General features: G+C 40.4%; 1 protein-coding gene across 4 annotated transcripts; it reads right to left on the bottom strand.

The window, feature by feature from the left end:
- Positions 1-1630: 1630 nt before the first annotated feature.
- On the bottom strand, positions 1631-16582 carry MCOLN3 (mucolipin TRP cation channel 3). 4 transcript variants are annotated; one of them, XM_074908182.1, is made up of 14 exons: positions 16481-16582; positions 14408-14637; positions 12439-12606; positions 11763-11907; positions 11195-11279; positions 11018-11114; positions 10320-10419; positions 8353-8465; positions 8123-8272; positions 6071-6172; positions 5830-5952; positions 5075-5281; positions 4575-4704; positions 1631-2902 (listed from the first exon to the last, which is right to left on the bottom strand). In XM_074908182.1, exons 1-14 carry the CDS (start codon positions 16491-16493, stop codon positions 2883-2885), a joined length of 1683 nt encoding a protein of 560 aa, XP_074764283.1. In that variant the 5' UTR covers positions 16494-16582; the 3' UTR covers positions 1631-2882. The 4 variants fall into 4 exon arrangements, with proteins under 4 accessions (XP_074764283.1, XP_074764282.1, XP_074764285.1 ...); XM_074908181.1 differs by having other exon boundaries at positions 11763-11916; XM_074908184.1 differs by lacking the exon at positions 16481-16582 and adding an exon at positions 16047-16372 and having other exon boundaries at positions 11763-11916.
- Positions 16583-16752: the final 170 nt, after the last annotated feature.

Below are 16752 nucleotides of genomic sequence, written 5' to 3' on the forward strand. Positions count from 1 at the left end.
ACCAAGTATCAACCAGGTCAGAAATCTGGACAGCAAGCACTTGATTGCCAGCAGCACTACCAAGGTGAACGATATGTGTTTGAGTGTCTGGTTTTCTTAAAAACCAAAATATAGATAGATATGTAATACACACAGCACTTATTTTTCCGGACAGAACTGGACATTTTGAGCAGGTGTAGGCCAGTAACCTTTCAGGGTACTGTTCTTCTTTCCCCTGTGTAACAGCCTGCACCCATGGCCAGAAATATGCAATTGCTGCTGTGCTAACTTTATAAATAGTTGTCCCTTCTTTTCTTCCCACCCCATCCTTGCTTGACACATCCTTCTCCTACTTTTAAATAGCCCTCTCGGCTTCCACACTGTGACCCTGCCCATTACTGTCTGAAGGCTTTTCATCAACTCTTTCCTCCCCAAGCCCACACAACTGCCAGCAATGCTGAATTAAAAGCTGTGTAGTCCAGCAGAAGTAACAGAGAGTGGTATTCCACTGAATTTCTGCATCTCAGTTGATTGACTTTTAGCTGTAGCAGGAGCACAGGTCATTACTTAAAGATTCTAACAGGGATTTCACTGCAAAACAAGCTTCACAGTGAAGTTTACCCTTCAGGCAACAGAAACCAGTCTTCAGTGAAAGATTTCTCCTGTTAGGAATTGAAAGAATCTATATAGGATGTCTTTGCCTGGTTTGGGGTCACCCATTGTAACTTCCCATGACTTATGCCATGTCACAGGCTTCTATTAACAGGATTTTTCCCTGCTGCTATAAAACTTTGCAAGAATTCGGTACTTGAGAGCTCTCTCAATTTTTGTTGAAATTTGTTACCAATTTTGTAAGTTAACAGTGCTGAAGCATATGCCCTGCCCCATTTCTAAATTCAATCAGATTACTACTTGCCTTATAACTTTATTGGCAAAGTATTCTGTAGCTGTTTACACCTGCAAATTATTAATCTTAGCTTTCTCTTAACTCTATGGAAAAGCCTTTCTAAGAAGTCAGCCTTCTGTATTTCAGTGTTCTTAAAGTGTTTGCCATCCTTGTCAGAATTCCTTCACAAAGTTTTTTATACAAGTGATGCGCACATTATATATTGTGTATTGTTGAAGATTGATAAGGAGTTTAATGTGTCAACAGAAAACACAGACACAATATTTGCTTTTCGAGGCAAGATTGCCTTGAATCTCTTTGAAAAGCTTTAAAAGTCTTCCATCTTAGGTGACTGTTCAAAGACAAGGATCTCAATATGGGAAACTTTCACATACTGTGAATAATCTGTTCTGCCTACACCTTGCATTTGGTTTGCCTTTGCTGAATTTGAACTTCATGTAATTTTTAGTGTAAGTTTTAATACTTGCTTATTTGTTTCTGTGGCAAACTCTGAAATGCTGTTAAAAAGGATCAGCTGGGAACAGGTCCACACCAGGGTCCGCAGGAACTATCTTGACTACAGGAAATGCAAGTTCACACACTCCACACACTGTTTCAAGCCACAAATTGCATATTGCTATTAAAAAAAAAAAAAAAACCAAAAAAAAAACAACCACCAAACAACAAAGCTCCCATATTAACCTGGCAGCGTATTTACTCTTAACATGAATACTAACACACCCAGTCCTTACTGCAGCTGGAAGTGTTTATTGTAGAGCATTTACAATGTGTAAACATTCAGACAGAACATGTTTAGTGTCCTACATCTTTGTGCACAGCATTATACATTGTCACACACAGCCACAGGAACGTTGCTCACAAATGCAAGTTATCTAAAATATACTTCCCTTTGGTCTTCTATTCTGCTCCCAGAGTGAATAGACTATAGAAAATAAGGCATCCCTTAAATGGTATCACAGTCAACAAAGTATATAAGTTGTCAAAACCAAACTTCTGTAAGATCTAACGTTTCAGCCAGCTACTGACAGTACCAGGTTATTAGGTGGGTAGGAAACACTGAGTTTGTAAAGCATGGAGAGATACGACTCTCAGAGACATATCTTCTGTGTATTTGACTCAGTTCAGACTTCAGGTTTACACTTGTGTACCAGAGAAAGATTTCAAATAAAAAAATAGGTATTTTGAAGGTGGTTTTGAAAGACTTTTCCCTTAAAAACACAAGGTCAGCACACTGCGAAGCTGAAGACTGTAACTGATCCTACTCAGTGCTGGATATAGGAGAACATCTACATTTCTCTACTCAACTCACCCCTCAAACTTCAGTTCTGGCCTGGCATGTCCCTGGCCTCTCTGAGGAGAGACTGACACTTACATCAAGTGGTACTTATCTTTATAGAAATATTTAGTTTATGCTCTCAGCCATATTTGAACGGCTTGTGCATCAATTCACTGTAATGCCTCCAGAAACATATTACACCAAATTTCATAGCTTTAATTTATTTTTACTGTGAGTGCAGATAAACAAAACATGCTGAGGGCTCTAGAGCGAGCTTTCATTCATTCAGTGACAGGTCAGTCATAGCTAAATAATGCCTGCAATACTGAGGGCTAGGTTGGTGTTCGACGTTGCAGTTGTCCAGCACTATTTCTACTTATAGTTGAAAGTTACTGCATTCTAGTCTACTCGCATAATCTAGCCAAGTCTTTGAACACAGACGACAGCTTTTTAATGCCATTTGCATTCTAGCACAATTTAACTGAGGAAACAAATAGAACAAAGCTAATAAAAAAACAAACCCCCCAAACCCTTGAACTACCAATGACAGTGCCTAAGCAGAAAGACTGTAAGTTTATCGTAAGCTTCTGCCACAGGCTCACACTGGTTTTTGAGAAAAGCAAATTCAGGCTTTAGGTGTAAGGTTTTCCACCAGCTCCACTGTCCAGTTCTTGCAATGTGTGTCGCTTTAAAACCTCCATGATACACTCCCACAATCCATTAAATATGTTCACTACAACCTGTACAGGAAGGGGGAAAATTGTTAGGTGCATGCATCAAAATAATAGTTTCATTGTACAAGGAGCCTTAAAAATGCATCTGAACTATTTAATTACTCATTTGACATATGCTGATAAGGAATTGCTATGAATCACCATAAAATACTTCAAAGAGAAAGAATTAAGAGAAGCCTTGTGTGGCCTGTGGGACCATATGACTGTTAGGGAGCAGAAGCCATAGAACTGATAATGCAACATCTTGCTCAAGATACTTATTTATTCCTACAGATCATTTGTTTCAAAGTTAAACCAGAAGGCTAATGGAGCAATGTCCAGTGTTTAAAGCCAACTGCAAAGTCATCTCCTTGCCTAGCTTCTAGAGAAAGAAATGCACTGTTTCCAGTTTGTACACTAACTGGAACAAAAAACCAGTTTGTAACACTAACATGCATGGTATGAGGCATGCCTGTGGATCAAGACGTTTGGCACCAAAATAAAATCATGAAAGAATAGGTAATCCATTTAGGAAACAAGGGTCTGAAACAAGGCACTTAAATGCCCACAGTTCCCTTCGAGTCCAGAGTGCTGCTGGCTGCCCAATACTCATGAAGAACAAGTTGCCTGAGAGTAACCCAGTTTTCCTTTTCAAATCCTCTCCTAGAGTCCTGATCCCTGCCTCACAGTCGGTGGGAAAAGTATTACATCCCCACCCTGTCCTGCTTCATGTTGTGTTTCTTGCCTGGTTAAAATGAGAGATGTGTGCAGAAAAGGAAATATTAACCTGTCCGTGCCCTTTACCCAGGAGCAAGATGCCCTGCTCTGCTTCTTCCCACACTTTCATCTCCAGTAAGGCACTTGATCAGAACAGCAGCTCTCTGCTCTGGACTGGCTCACAGCAGGCTCTGTTTCTCCCTGCTCTGAAATACAGCCCAATCTCCTCCACCTCATGTATCGTAAAAATATCCTATCTGGCATATAACAATACTGCACACCAGAAAAGCCCAATACCAAGCAGCTGCATCTTTTTTAATCAAGCTGCAAGTATTTTAAGGTTCACCCACCAAGGGACCCTTCGGCAAGCAAGACTCAGAGTTGCTGCCAGCCAGGTTAAATATAAACCATGTAACCTGCAATCAGTGTTCCTGAAGAAGCAAAACTACTGAAGCATTAAGCTCCCCGTAGTGGAATTAGGCAATGCTTTTCCAAGTGCTGTGGTAGTATCTTAAACTGCATACTGTCTTAAAACCTCAGCAAGCTGATTTTCTCCGTTTCAGACCTGCTACCGTTTAAGTTAGGACACCTTACTGCACGAGGTATCATTAAAAAAGTGGGTAAGACAACACTGAATGTGTTCTGTAAGTCCTACCTATTGCAGTGAGTACAGGAAATGTTAATGCTTGCACATTACACATATGGGGTTCCCAGGTTACTGTATATATTATCTAACTTTTTGTACTATTTTTAATGTTTCTTTATTTAAAAGTTATCTTGCCTCTCATAAGGAGTTGGCTGCTGACATTTCACCAAAATGCTCCATTCTAGAGCTTAGAAATAGTTTGGGATATTTGGGGGGGGGGTTTTCCCCTCCACCACCAAAAATTGAAGTACTCTTCATAAACATTATACCAGGGATATTTTGTGGTGTGTTGCTTTTGCATATACCTTAAGGTATAATTTTAATATAGGTACATACCGTTACAACAACAGAAGAGTGATGCAGAACTCTCCTCCTCTAACCTGTACATGCCAGAGTTTGGTAAGTCTTTGCACTGTGATATAAATCTCTGAAGTTCTGTCTCTGGAAAACCGTCTTGCTGGTAGTGCTAAAAATTGATATTTAGTTAAACCCTTAACAAGGCTAAAACATATGATAACCCAAATCCTCCCCAGACCACTTTTCAGATATTGCTTAAGTCTGAAATGAGAAGATTCACAGAACCAAAGATAAAATTACTGCTTTTTAGTAGCTATTTAGCTTCCATTGGAGTAGGAAATCAGATAGGCTTGTAAGAAAACTGAGGTAGGGAGGGATTAAAAACCTCTACTCATCACTTTACATGCTCAAAAGTAGCCATTGTATTTATTCCTTAAATTGGCATGCACTGCAAGTCAAAATATTGAGGTAGATAAAGAGTCTTAATAGCACCAATCCTGCATTTTTATTCCAAATGAAGAGTAAGAGTCCATGCTTACCTTGACAGTTTCATACGTATCTGTAATAAGTGCAATGAAGAGACTCAGTACCATATAGATGAACAGACTGATGAAGGAGTAGAGGTAGATCCTACTGAATAACCAAACCAAGTAACTTTTCTGCTGCATTTTTGCAAAGGTGGCAAACATGTCATCTCCATTGATCAATGAAAAAAGGCATTCAGAAACCATGTTCAGAGAGCGAAACTAGAGAGGAGGGAAGAAGACAAGGACATCCATTGCCAGTGTATTTGGATCCAAAGACTGTACATAACATGAAGAAGACACACAGCTGATGACTGGCTGCATCGGATCTCTCTGTACACTCAGGATATGACAAGGTGCAAACAGTAAAACATTTGAGGAATGAGCAAAGTTTGCCACCTCCTGTACACATACACATTCAATTCACATAAGCTAATTTCACTTTTAAAAGGGATAAGGATAAAGTCTGCAAAGCTTTAGTCTGACACTGGTGTTCTGCAAGATGAGAATTATTTCTCAAAATGCCACCATGTGATTGGGAGTCACGACAGCTTCCACTTCTGACTCAGAGCTTTCATAACTCAAGGAAGGTCTGACTGAGTCATGGAAGCCAGACTCCTCAAACAGAGCAGCATCATGTTGAAGATGCACTATTTTTATATTAAGGGAGGCCTTGAAATGAAATCTTAGAAGACAACAGTAGTAATCTCTCATTTGTTTGTTATCAATTCTGTTATTCAAGTTGTCTATTTTCATGTCAAGTATATTACCTTCACATGGTATGGTCCCAGTACAATCCATCCACAGAAACAATAGCCCAGGTAGATCATAGCAGCACAACAGCAGAACCTCATTACGCTGGGTAATGCTGCTCGCAGTGTGAGGATGAGAAGCTGCACAAAGCAGTGTTAGAATTCAACAGTTAGAATTCAAACAGGCATTGCTTCCAGTCCTCTTATAGCAACAAACAGAATAAATACCAACAGCACGAAGATCCCGGGAGATTCTTACATTATACTTCTGAAAGAAACCTAGGTAGCGAATGACTCCAAGCCACACAAGCATAGTGGATGTTCCCAGGAGTATGCTACAGACATCATAGCTGCTCAGGCTCTAAAAAAAAGGAAGAAAGAAAAAAAAAAAATCAAGTATTATAACAACTGACAGGTTGTAAATTGTGACTCTCATTACTACAAAGATCTGTTAAGAAGCATTGTTTTCCTTTGCAATCTCTCCCATGAAAAATTAGTTTGGGGCAATACACATTAGAGAGTAGAAGTCCCACCTAAGAGCAAGGGCACTTTCAATTGTAACTCATTTCACATGCCTTTACATATGGCTGTTTGTAAAATAGATGCTGACAAGCTCCATTTGCAAGGCCATTTTCATCTGCACCTGCACTGCAGGTGCAGAGACACCCCCTCTGTATCTGGCTCACTAAGACCTGCAAACATTTTTATACTGCCTCCAGACCTGTGGCAACTGCTTCTGGAATCTGCATCCACAGATTCTCTGGAGCAGCTTGGGAATCCCTCCACTGGACCCCAGCGGACAGGGTAGGCATGGCTTTAGAACCACAGAGCAAAGAAGGTTCTTCCAGTACATAGGCAAAGCAGTTTTTAAAAAACAGCATGACTTGCCAGCAGAGCTCAGATAAATACTAAGGAGGATCTTGTTAGGTAGCTGGGAACTGAGAGGTGTACAAAGTTATCAAGGAGAAGACTAATTAGCTTCTAATTAATTCTAACCAGAACTTCATTTATATTTTATTGGCACTGCACTGTTTTTTTTCCACCTATACATATTGGCCTGCTTTCCACCAAGTTAGCATATACCTTATTCCCTGAATTGCAGCTCTGCTCTGAAATGGACCGTGACAGATTACGTGCATAAGAAGTTTTCATTATTTTCTGCTTTCATTCCTCTAAGAGTTGGCTAATCTTTTACATTGGCATGATTAATTTACAGCTTGACAAAAAACAAATTTAGGCTACTGTAATGTGAACTTGTTATTCAGCCACTTTCACACAGTAACATGGAGTAAGATCTTGTTATTGTGGTCCACAAGGCTTGCAAAATGAAGTGCCTGTAAGGAACAGTTTTAGTATAAGAGTCTGTTAGAAAAGAAACATATCTAAGCAGATGTACTTATATATATATATATATATATATATATATATATGATACAGGAATCCCAAATGCAAGATCTTACTCTAACCTTGTTCTCATCTTCTTCCCAAAGCAGAACGGAATTATCTCTTATCTTAGCCAGCTTCCTCATAGCTTCTTTCTACTCCTAAGAACTAAGTTTATAGTTCCTAAGGTAAGATAGGGCAATTTGTACAGAGCATTTATGATAGTGGAGCTGTCATCAGATGGATTTCAGACCTTTCATCACTACTGTCCAAAGTCTGTTGTGTTGCAATGTCACACTTCAAAGTCTGCTACAGATTTTGTGAACAATATTATGTGAATATTAGAGTGTTTCAAGACAGCATATTGTAGTAATTTTTCTTCCCTAATTCTAGCTGCACATAAAACGTTTTTAAAGGATTTTTTTTCTATAGCAAATTTATTTTAGAAATTGAAGGCCTAGAACCTGGTTGTGGCTGACTGTTATGTACATGCTGGAAACCAGAAGCTGGGAAGGCAGCAAAATTATGTTTAAGGAGAGAGTCTTTGCTAGTTAAACACTTGTTAAACAGAGAACAGAAAGTTAAATGCTAATTTTTAAAAAATCAATCAAATAAGCAAATATAAGTGGTCCTAAATGGAGAAGAGAGGAAGCCACAGTCTTAAACTTCATAGATGAAGCTCATTTTATTCCTTGGAGTCACAAAGAAGAAAAGATAACTAGAACTATAATATCTAGTGATATTTGTAGTTTTTAAATATCACAACTGGAAACCACATCTCAGTTATTGTTCCAGAGGACAAGACAGTTTTAAAATTTCATGCCACCCAGAACTAAGTACAGCCAGCCTAAAGTCCTACGAGAGATTTAAACCTAGCTGGGACAGAAGCAATCAGTTTTGCTTCCACCTGACAGTGTAAAAAGCTTACTTTGGCTTGTATCTCCATCTTTAGAGTTGATCCAACAATAGTTAAGACATCGCTAACCATAATAAGGATGTACCATCCGTTGACAAATTCCATTTGATCACTGAAAGATACTTCTTTCTTATAATAATACAGGAAAAAGCTTACAAATTCCTAGGGGAAAGGAGGAAAGAAAAAAGTTAATCAGACTTACACAAGACATGAAGACTTTCCAAGGAAAGAGTTATACCCACCCTTTGGAGCTGAATTCCTTTAACGACTGATCGTGTGCAAAGGATCAGTGAGGCCAGACAAGTCAATATAACAAAAGCATCAAAGATCATCATGTAGTGAGTGTTCTTCTGTACTGGAAGAAGAAAACCATACATGTTTATATTCAGATGCATTTAATTTTGTTGACTGTCTTGATTATTGAAGAATCAAGTTCTGATGTTAACTATGTTTATACGACTGAATTAAGAAAAATCTTAGCATTTTTCCCACAGAAGTTTATCTGACATAATTTCATGAGAGACACAAGTGCATCTGCACTACAGATACCACTTCAGTTAATTTAGGAAGGTTGATACCACATCAGAAATATACCAGAGCATTAGTGCTTCTTACAGCTCTGCAGAATGAGAGGTGGGAGTTGTCTATTTTAAAAGCACTGGCATGGCTGTATCTTCTCTTCCAGACCAGTATTTGACTACCAGATGGGTTTTCTGTACCATCAGCTAGCCAAGATGAACATTGAGCTAAACATGAGTTCTCCATCTCTTATGTTACTAAAATTCACATTCTTGATTAACTAAGGTCAAATTTTGCAAAAAATCTACCACTAGACCTCTTTTTGGTTTTTATAGTTATCAGACAGCTGAAACTAGATGAGACAGTATAAGGATTAGATTTTTAATGCTAAAAGAGTGATTGAGAAAAAAACTGAAACAAATTAATTCTCGTTCTCCAAACGAGGTACTGATGTTCTAGTTGACTTCACAAACTGCACTAGTCAGAAAAAGCCCATCTACTTCTTGCTTATACCAAAGTCACTAACACATGTACTGTTGCCATTTAAGTTGGTTTTGCAGTGTAGTCCAGAACAGCAACAACTTGTTATTGTCCAGTTGCAATCACTATCTTGGTATTTTTCATTGGCTTTCAGAAAATAACACAGAGTACTCCAGGAGATGATTTTGAAAACTGTTATAGTGGCAATCTACATATATATCAAATGTGAATTATTACAGAAGCCTGGTATGAAAACCTTCCTGTACTACTTGCATTACCACTCTCTTAGAGGTAGTGTGCCATCTGGTGTGCATTTATAACGTGGCAGCTAACAAAGCTAGTTGATAGAGTGTTTAGTGGAACGTGTTTGCATAGTGGTGTGTTTTGTACTCTGTGATGCGTTTTATTAAATTCCACCAAATCGATTCCAATCTGGTTCTTTAAAAAAACCCTTCTCTTCTTTCACTACCAGCTCTTCATTTCTTAATATAGGCATAGAAAAGGGGAGAGTGGCAAAGTAGAAACAGACCTGATTCATCCTATTACTTACTTCAGGAAAAATAAAAAAAAAAAAAAAAGTGGAATTCAGTGTCCTGGAAGGCTTCTGACTTTCAAATAGATTGTTTTCTCTAATCAAAAAAGATCTCAGACAACGTTTTGACCAAACCCGATAGCTGCCAACAAAGGTTGCTCTTTGAGTAACTATTTAAAATAGATTATTTAACCATACTGGGCATTTCAGTTACCCCCAAATAAATGCCAAACATTTAAGCAGCAGTAAGAAGTGCTTCTAGCCATTCCACTCTAGCAAGCCTTAGCAACAGAGCTTCCTTATCTTTCCTGGTGCTAAGTCTTGAAATAAGAGTGAATCAGTTTCAAATTTCCACCCCTATCATGTATCCTTCTGTTGCCTGGTGCTAGAAGAACAGTTCACAGCCCCACCTTAAGCAACGAGCAGCTTTAGTTCAGTAGCCAAAGCTAGATGGTTGCAGAGTGAGACGTGGAAAAATTTTGGTTTGACAGCATCAGTGGTGCAACATTTGAAGACTGCTAAGGAAAGTAATGGTGTGCCTGGGTTCCTGGGATTTCAGATCAGAGGTTGAAGAACAACAATTCCTTAGAAAATCAGGATTTAGAATAAGGATAACAAACATTGTGCTAGTGCAGCAAAAGATTAGCATGAAGATTTGAATGCATTTATGTCACTTACTTGATCCAGAAACGTGCCAGTCTTTACATTCTCTGATCGATATGTCATTGTCTAGACTTATTTTAATTCTTCCACTATGTGCTTTATTATCAAACACTATCTGTATTAACAAAAAAGAAAAAAAAAAAGTGCATGTCTTTTTACCTATTACATATGTAGCATACTGTATTGCTAAGCTTGCATAATAATTCAGAGTAATTCTCCTAGGGGGGAAGTTATAAAACATGTTTAAGCTTAAAGTAATTCTAGTTTATTCAAATAAATGTTGTCAAAGACAAATCTGCTGAACCATGTATTTGCCACAAAATTCCTTGATCAACTAGATACTAGGTGAAATTCTTTTAAATGACAGTCTCATTCCTCTATGATCTGAAAACAACCTTTCCTAGAAGCATCTCTCTAAAGAGAAGAGGTTTATGCTTTGTTATACTTCAGATGGTTTAGAGTACAAGAGGCTGTAAACCAAGCAAGTGCTTCAGGACCACATTACAAGCACTCAAAGCTTAACCTCTCACAGTCACAAGTGGTGGTTTCTTACAGGGTACCCTAAGCCATGACAGAGTAATCCAGACACTGCTGAGGACCAGTCAGTGGTGCCCAACACTCTTCAGGAAACATCTGCACTGATTGTGCGTGGCAAACCATCAAGAACGAGTCCTCGTTTTGAACAGAAAGACATGCAGCAGGCTTCCACCTACCGTCAGAGTGAAATCGTAACAGTCAGGGAGCTCGTGGTGACGAACAGTCTGGAGGTTGATTGCCTTCAGATTGAACATGAGCTGCACCGTCACCAGTCTGGAATACAGCTTTGTATTAGTTTTTCACAGGGAAAATTCACGAATACCCCAATACAGGAGGTGCTGATTCCTCCTCACCTGTGGAAATCCAGAGTGAAATTCAGATTGTGCTTCCCCACAGTTGTGTTGTCTAACGGCGTCATTGGCTCAATGTACAAGCAGTCTGCAATGGATAAGTACTCACAACAGTATCTCATGGGTTATCATGCTCTTTAACTGTAATCTGCCTTTCCCAGTACTGAGCCTGGAAAGAGCTGTTGACTACACCCAGCAAGATAGCATGCTTAAGTGAGGAGTGATTTGAGAAGTTAGCTGACAAATATATTGGCTTCCCTGAACCAGGCAAGTTATTCATCTTGAATTCATAAGGAAGGCTCCTGAAATTAGCCCAAAACGCTTGTATTAGATAGGCATCAGTGCTAATGGCTCATTGCTTGTTTGTGGCAGTAGACATAAAGGAATATTACCTTGGAGGTGGTTACACAGTAGTTTTCTTGACAGTTTTGGCTGGTAGTAAATTCAATATAGACCATTTCATAGGACTATACAATACTAGATGTTTATAAGAATTCATCATAAACATGATTCATCATAAACATAGGGTCTCTCCTCCCATAGAACTGATACAATAGATTAGATTCATTACCAGTCACAATCTCTGGGTCTATATCAAAGGTGTCATTTCCAGGGCAGATGGTTCCCCGCTTGTAGAACTGCTGACACACAGCCAGAGCTGTCTCTTCTGCTCCCCTCCTCTCATAAGCATGGTTTCCAACAGAAATGTTGGGCAGCTGTAAGTACTAAAGTTCAGAACAAGCAGACAAACCAACTTAAATGGCACCAAAACTGTTAGTCTTGGAAAAAAAAAACCACAGAAGTGCTTGGACCTGTGCCATAACCTATCTTTTGTATTTAAAAGGTCACCTAAAGAACTCAGAAACCGACATCACACTACAGCTGAGTCCTCAAATACTTTAAGGTATTTGACAAAAACAGTAAGTGCAGGAATCTAAATACCTTTTTGCTTATTCATTTTTTCTCTTTACAGTTCTTACTAGAAAGCCTAATTTGTTATTTGTAAAGCACTCTGGCTCAAATCCAAGGCCTGCATTTAGTGCAGAATTAGTATAATGATTAGCTTTAATGCTCTCACCCCAAGTACAACGCTTTGGCAATGACAGAAAACCTGAACAACTCAACATTCTAGTCTTAAGCAACTGGCACAGAAGTTCAGTTTCAGACACTATCAGTGAAGGTGGAAGAAGGAAAGGTACCCAGGTAAAGAGCATATGTATTTTATACATTGCAGTGATAGTCCTTACCTGGTTTATTGCAAAGAATATCTGGTCATAGACATCTGTTTGCGTGTATACAGCATAGGTATCATCCATTCTGTCCATGTATCCTTTCAAGAAGAGATGTTTGAATGCAACAGTGTTCTCTTCTTTGAAGGCAACCACCATCTGATTGCTCAATCCAAAAACCACCAGCTGAAAAAGACATTTATATTTCCTGGTCAAAGACAAAATTGGCTTCTGGATTAACATATGAATCCTGTCCTACAAACAGCCACTCTTTCATCACACTGGTAGACACAGCACTTAATATGCAGGCTACTCCATTTCACAGCTGGTGAAAAGAAAGTTTGACTTTAGGAAAAAAAACAGGTTTCAAGAATGTTCCCTTAACATGTTTACCAGCATCTTGGCCAAGGACTCACATTTTTACAAAGAAAAGGATACCATCTCAAATTCAAGCTACCCATATACTATTACATGTGCTTTGTTAGTTCAGCCTGACATTAATATGACTTGCCTTGGGGAATATCAGTGTACCTCAGCCAAAAAGGCAGGACAGGACTTAACGAGACCCCACTTTGGAGTCCTTACTCCAGTACAGAAAAGGCAAATTGAGGACAACTCAGAAAAACAAACATTCCTCCCTCAGGTTTGGGTGAAAGGTGCTTTGGGAATAACTGATCAAAACTGTGCTTGTAACAGGGTAACCTCTGAAGCTGTTGAAAAATATATTGCAACTGTTAATGAAAAGTTAGCATAAAGCCCTGCTAGCTACTATCCAGGCTGGAAAGGGTTTCTAGAAGAATGGGATGTATTGTTTGTGGGAGCTCGCAATTCTCTTTAGTGACTATTGTTTCAAATCTAGTGTCAGGAGTATGTGAAGAAACTCATCAGAGATAAGTCTGAATCACTAGCCTACTGATTAGTCTTATGGCCACAATGCAAACTGGATATGTAGGTTTTGGTAAGAATAAATCAGTTACAGAGATACTAAAATGCTCTGTGGGCAAGCTCAGTGTGCTAGGCACACAGGAATACACCAGCAAATCAACAGTGCTAAGACTGAAATACCTACTGGCAGATTTGCTCTGAAAAGGCTAAATCAGCATTAGTTTCTTTCTTATTTAGGTTCTTCCACCATCAAATTTTAATTGCAAAATGGGACAGATGACAATCAGAGGATGATGATACATTTCAAACTGAATTGGTAAGTAAGAGATACAAACATGCTGCCGGACGTATAGCAAAATAATTATTATTCCTGCAGTTTGTCCCATCATTCATGCAACCATGGAAAACATTCTTCTCCATACTTGTATTGTCATAGCAGTGACACCACTGTAAATGTAAATCACGTGGGCAACTCTGAAGGATCATCATCTGAGGCATTAGAAAGATTTCATTAAAGACCTTCTTCCTCCTTGACCGCAGAATTCTGAGGCAAACAGTTGCGTTTTAGGCAGCAGATAAATGTCTTATATGAATTCTAAGGTGCAAGGCTGGGCGAGAGGAAGAGTGGGGCAAAATTTCTGTTTTTTCCAGTACAAGAGTTTGTATACCATAATGCAAGGCATAAGCAAACATCATGAAAAAGCTACCAATTTCAGTTCTTATCACTGTCATATTGAAACACAAGCAACTGTTCCTTCCCTCAAACATAAACACACTCAGAGTGAAGAAGGTATTGGGGGGAACCAATGTGTAAGGATGCCATCTTTTGGGGAAAGAAAAAAAAAAGGAAAGAAAAAAAGTAAAGTAGAGCCCTCAAACATGGTTCCTTTCATCTCCTCTCTTAGGAAAGCTATCTTTCAGTTAATAGTTTTAGAAGAAAATTGTGCTATCTGAGATCTAAACTACATATAGGCAAGTAAGATAGTTTTGCAGTCTATCCTCTCCCTGTCTCTGCACTACACCAAGAATAGCATTTGTCACCTGCACTCCTTACTTGAATTCCCATGGGCGAAGAAGAGTCCCTGCTTCCCTAGTTACTCACCTGAATAGTAACCATTGCTATTTTGAGTAGCTGAATCCCAAGTTTCCAAGGTTTCCTGCCCCGGGCCCAGAATTTCTCACATGGGTTCATGAAGAAGAATTTTAACTTCCTTCTAAGCTGGTCTTCCAAAAGCCCATCCTGTGATACTGACAGGTGCCGTTTGTAGATGCAAAGATTTTCATCATCATGAGCAGTGCAGCTGCTTACAGCCACATCAGGATTTTCCATTTCTGAAATGAAAAGAAGTACATGTCATTGGAAAACGTGCAAGCATGAATACAGTATCATCAGATCAGTCTGCACTGACAACCTGGACCCCAAAGATGTTTATCTTCTGTGAAAGACACTTGCACATTACACTAAATTTAAGACCTTGCTCATACTATTGCACATGTTCTGCAGAACCCAAAGAAAACTCTGGGCAAACTCTTAAATTTGCAGATAGGCTGTCAGGACATTTATTTAATAGTAGAATTTCTGTCCCTTTGGAATTATGGAGTCACTTGCTGTAAACTTCTTCCTCCCTCACTTGCCAACAATATCATATATACAAGACATCCTGACTCATTTCCTTCTCTGTCCAGAAGAGTACCAAAAGCCTCTCATGAGCATTTACCCTTCTGGAAAACTTACCTACTTCTGTAGCTAGTATTTCCCTTGCTGTCAGCCTGCTGTCCAGTCCTTGAAAAAAAATGGAATTTTCAAGACAGCATTTTTCTTAGACATCAGTAGTATCACTTGCTCTTGGAAATGGTGACCCAGCATACCAAATTGCAACTCAGATAAATTACCTGAGTGCATTAACTTGTCATTTAGCAAGATTATATCTATTTCCACAGCCATAAAAGACTGAATGCAAACCAACGGTGATCATGAACCAGATGAAATAAAAAAAAAAAAGTCATTGTATTCAAGCATCATGATTAGTCAAAGAGGCTCACATTTCAAACGAGTATGAGGGGAAAGATTAGAAGAGAACCTTATAAACACAGCTTGAGACATTATTCTCTATAGTATTCAACATGTTTAGATGTTAATCTGTTACCAACTTCTTTGACTCCCAAATATTTTATAAATGTTTTATAAAGTACTTAAGAGGTATCCAGGAATATTTATTTCAGATAAAAGATTGTTGACATTAAGAACTAAGGAGACAGCCTAGGTTGTGAATAAATTTAAAGATGTGCCATATTAGACAAATTATTTTTAATTTGCACAAGAGAAGTTTCTTATATAACTCAAACAAAAAATTCATCACCAAGATTAATTTTTAAAAATGCATAGATCACATCCACTCTCCTCAAGCGGCCACTGCACACATCAGAACACAAGTCTGTTTTCAGATACGATTCAAGACCTTCAGTTTCCCCATCTGTCAGAGAGGGCAAGAAAGGTTTTTAATCAGCAGTTTAACAACTGAGAATAGACCCATAAATAGGCTTTAAAAAAACCAGCTCCTGTTTTATCAGGTCTCCATTGTCCCGCGGGATACAGTATGCCACAGTTTCCACTCATCTTTCTTACAACTGATCAATCATTTCTAAGTTAAGCCCTACTCTGATGCTGCAATATTCCTCTCAATGTATGTGCTTGATTTTAAAAAAAAAAATAAATAAATAAAATATATATAGTTCCTGACCTCACGGTATCGGCTCGAGAAGATGCTCCGGACAAACCCACAGGAACTGTTTTCTCACTACCCCGCGCAGCGGCAGCGCGGGGCCCGCGCCCGGCTCCGCCACTGCGGTGCAGCGGCAGCGCCCTCCCCTCCCCTCCCGCCTCTCCTCCGAGCCGTGACAAGCGGTCACGGACGCTCTGGCAGCCCTCGGGCCTTGCACAGCCTTTCAGGTCGCGCAGGGGCCGCCGCCGGTCTCTCCTCCCCGCCGCAGGGCACAGGCGATTCCCCGGGAGCCGCCGCCGCCCCGCCCGCATCCCCGGTCCCGGCGGAGCGCGGCAGCCCCCGGCCCCTCCCGGGCTCGGCGGGGCCCGCCCGGGCGCTGACGTTCCGCGGCGTCCCCCCGCCCCGCTCCCCCGGCACCGCTTCGTGCCTTTCCAGCCAAGCCCCCGGCATACCTGCGGGGGTCATGGCCCTGCCGCGCCCCGGGCTCTGCCCGCGCCGGCTGCGGGCACGGGGGCTGCCGGCGCCGCTGCCGCCGCGGGGGCGGCCGTGGGAGCGCGGCGGCCGGAGCCCGCACCCCCGCCCGCTGCCGCTCCGCGGGGGCAGGGCCGGGCCCCCCCGCCGGCCTCCGCCGTCCCGCCCCAGCCCCGGGGCTGCCCTGGGACAGGGGCACACGCGGCGTCTGCCACCTGCTCCGCGTCTCCCGCCTGCCGCGCGGGCTGGCGGC

This window comes from Athene noctua, chromosome 5 (genome assembly GCF_965140245.1).
Source record: "Athene noctua chromosome 5, bAthNoc1.hap1.1, whole genome shotgun sequence".
NCBI lineage: Eukaryota > Metazoa > Chordata > Aves > Strigiformes > Strigidae > Athene > Athene noctua.

Bases quoted from the DNA above. Each gene is read 5' to 3' on its own strand.
- MCOLN3 (XM_074908181.1), bottom strand. The intron at 11,917-12,438 runs GTAAGGACTATC...TCTGAACTTTAG, and splicing joins TATTCTTTGCAATAAACCAG to TACTTACAGCTGCCCAACAT. The intron at 11,115-11,194 runs GTGAGGAGGAAT...GCTGTATTCCAG, and splicing joins TTCACTCTGGATTTCCACAG to ACTGGTGACGGTGCAGCTCA.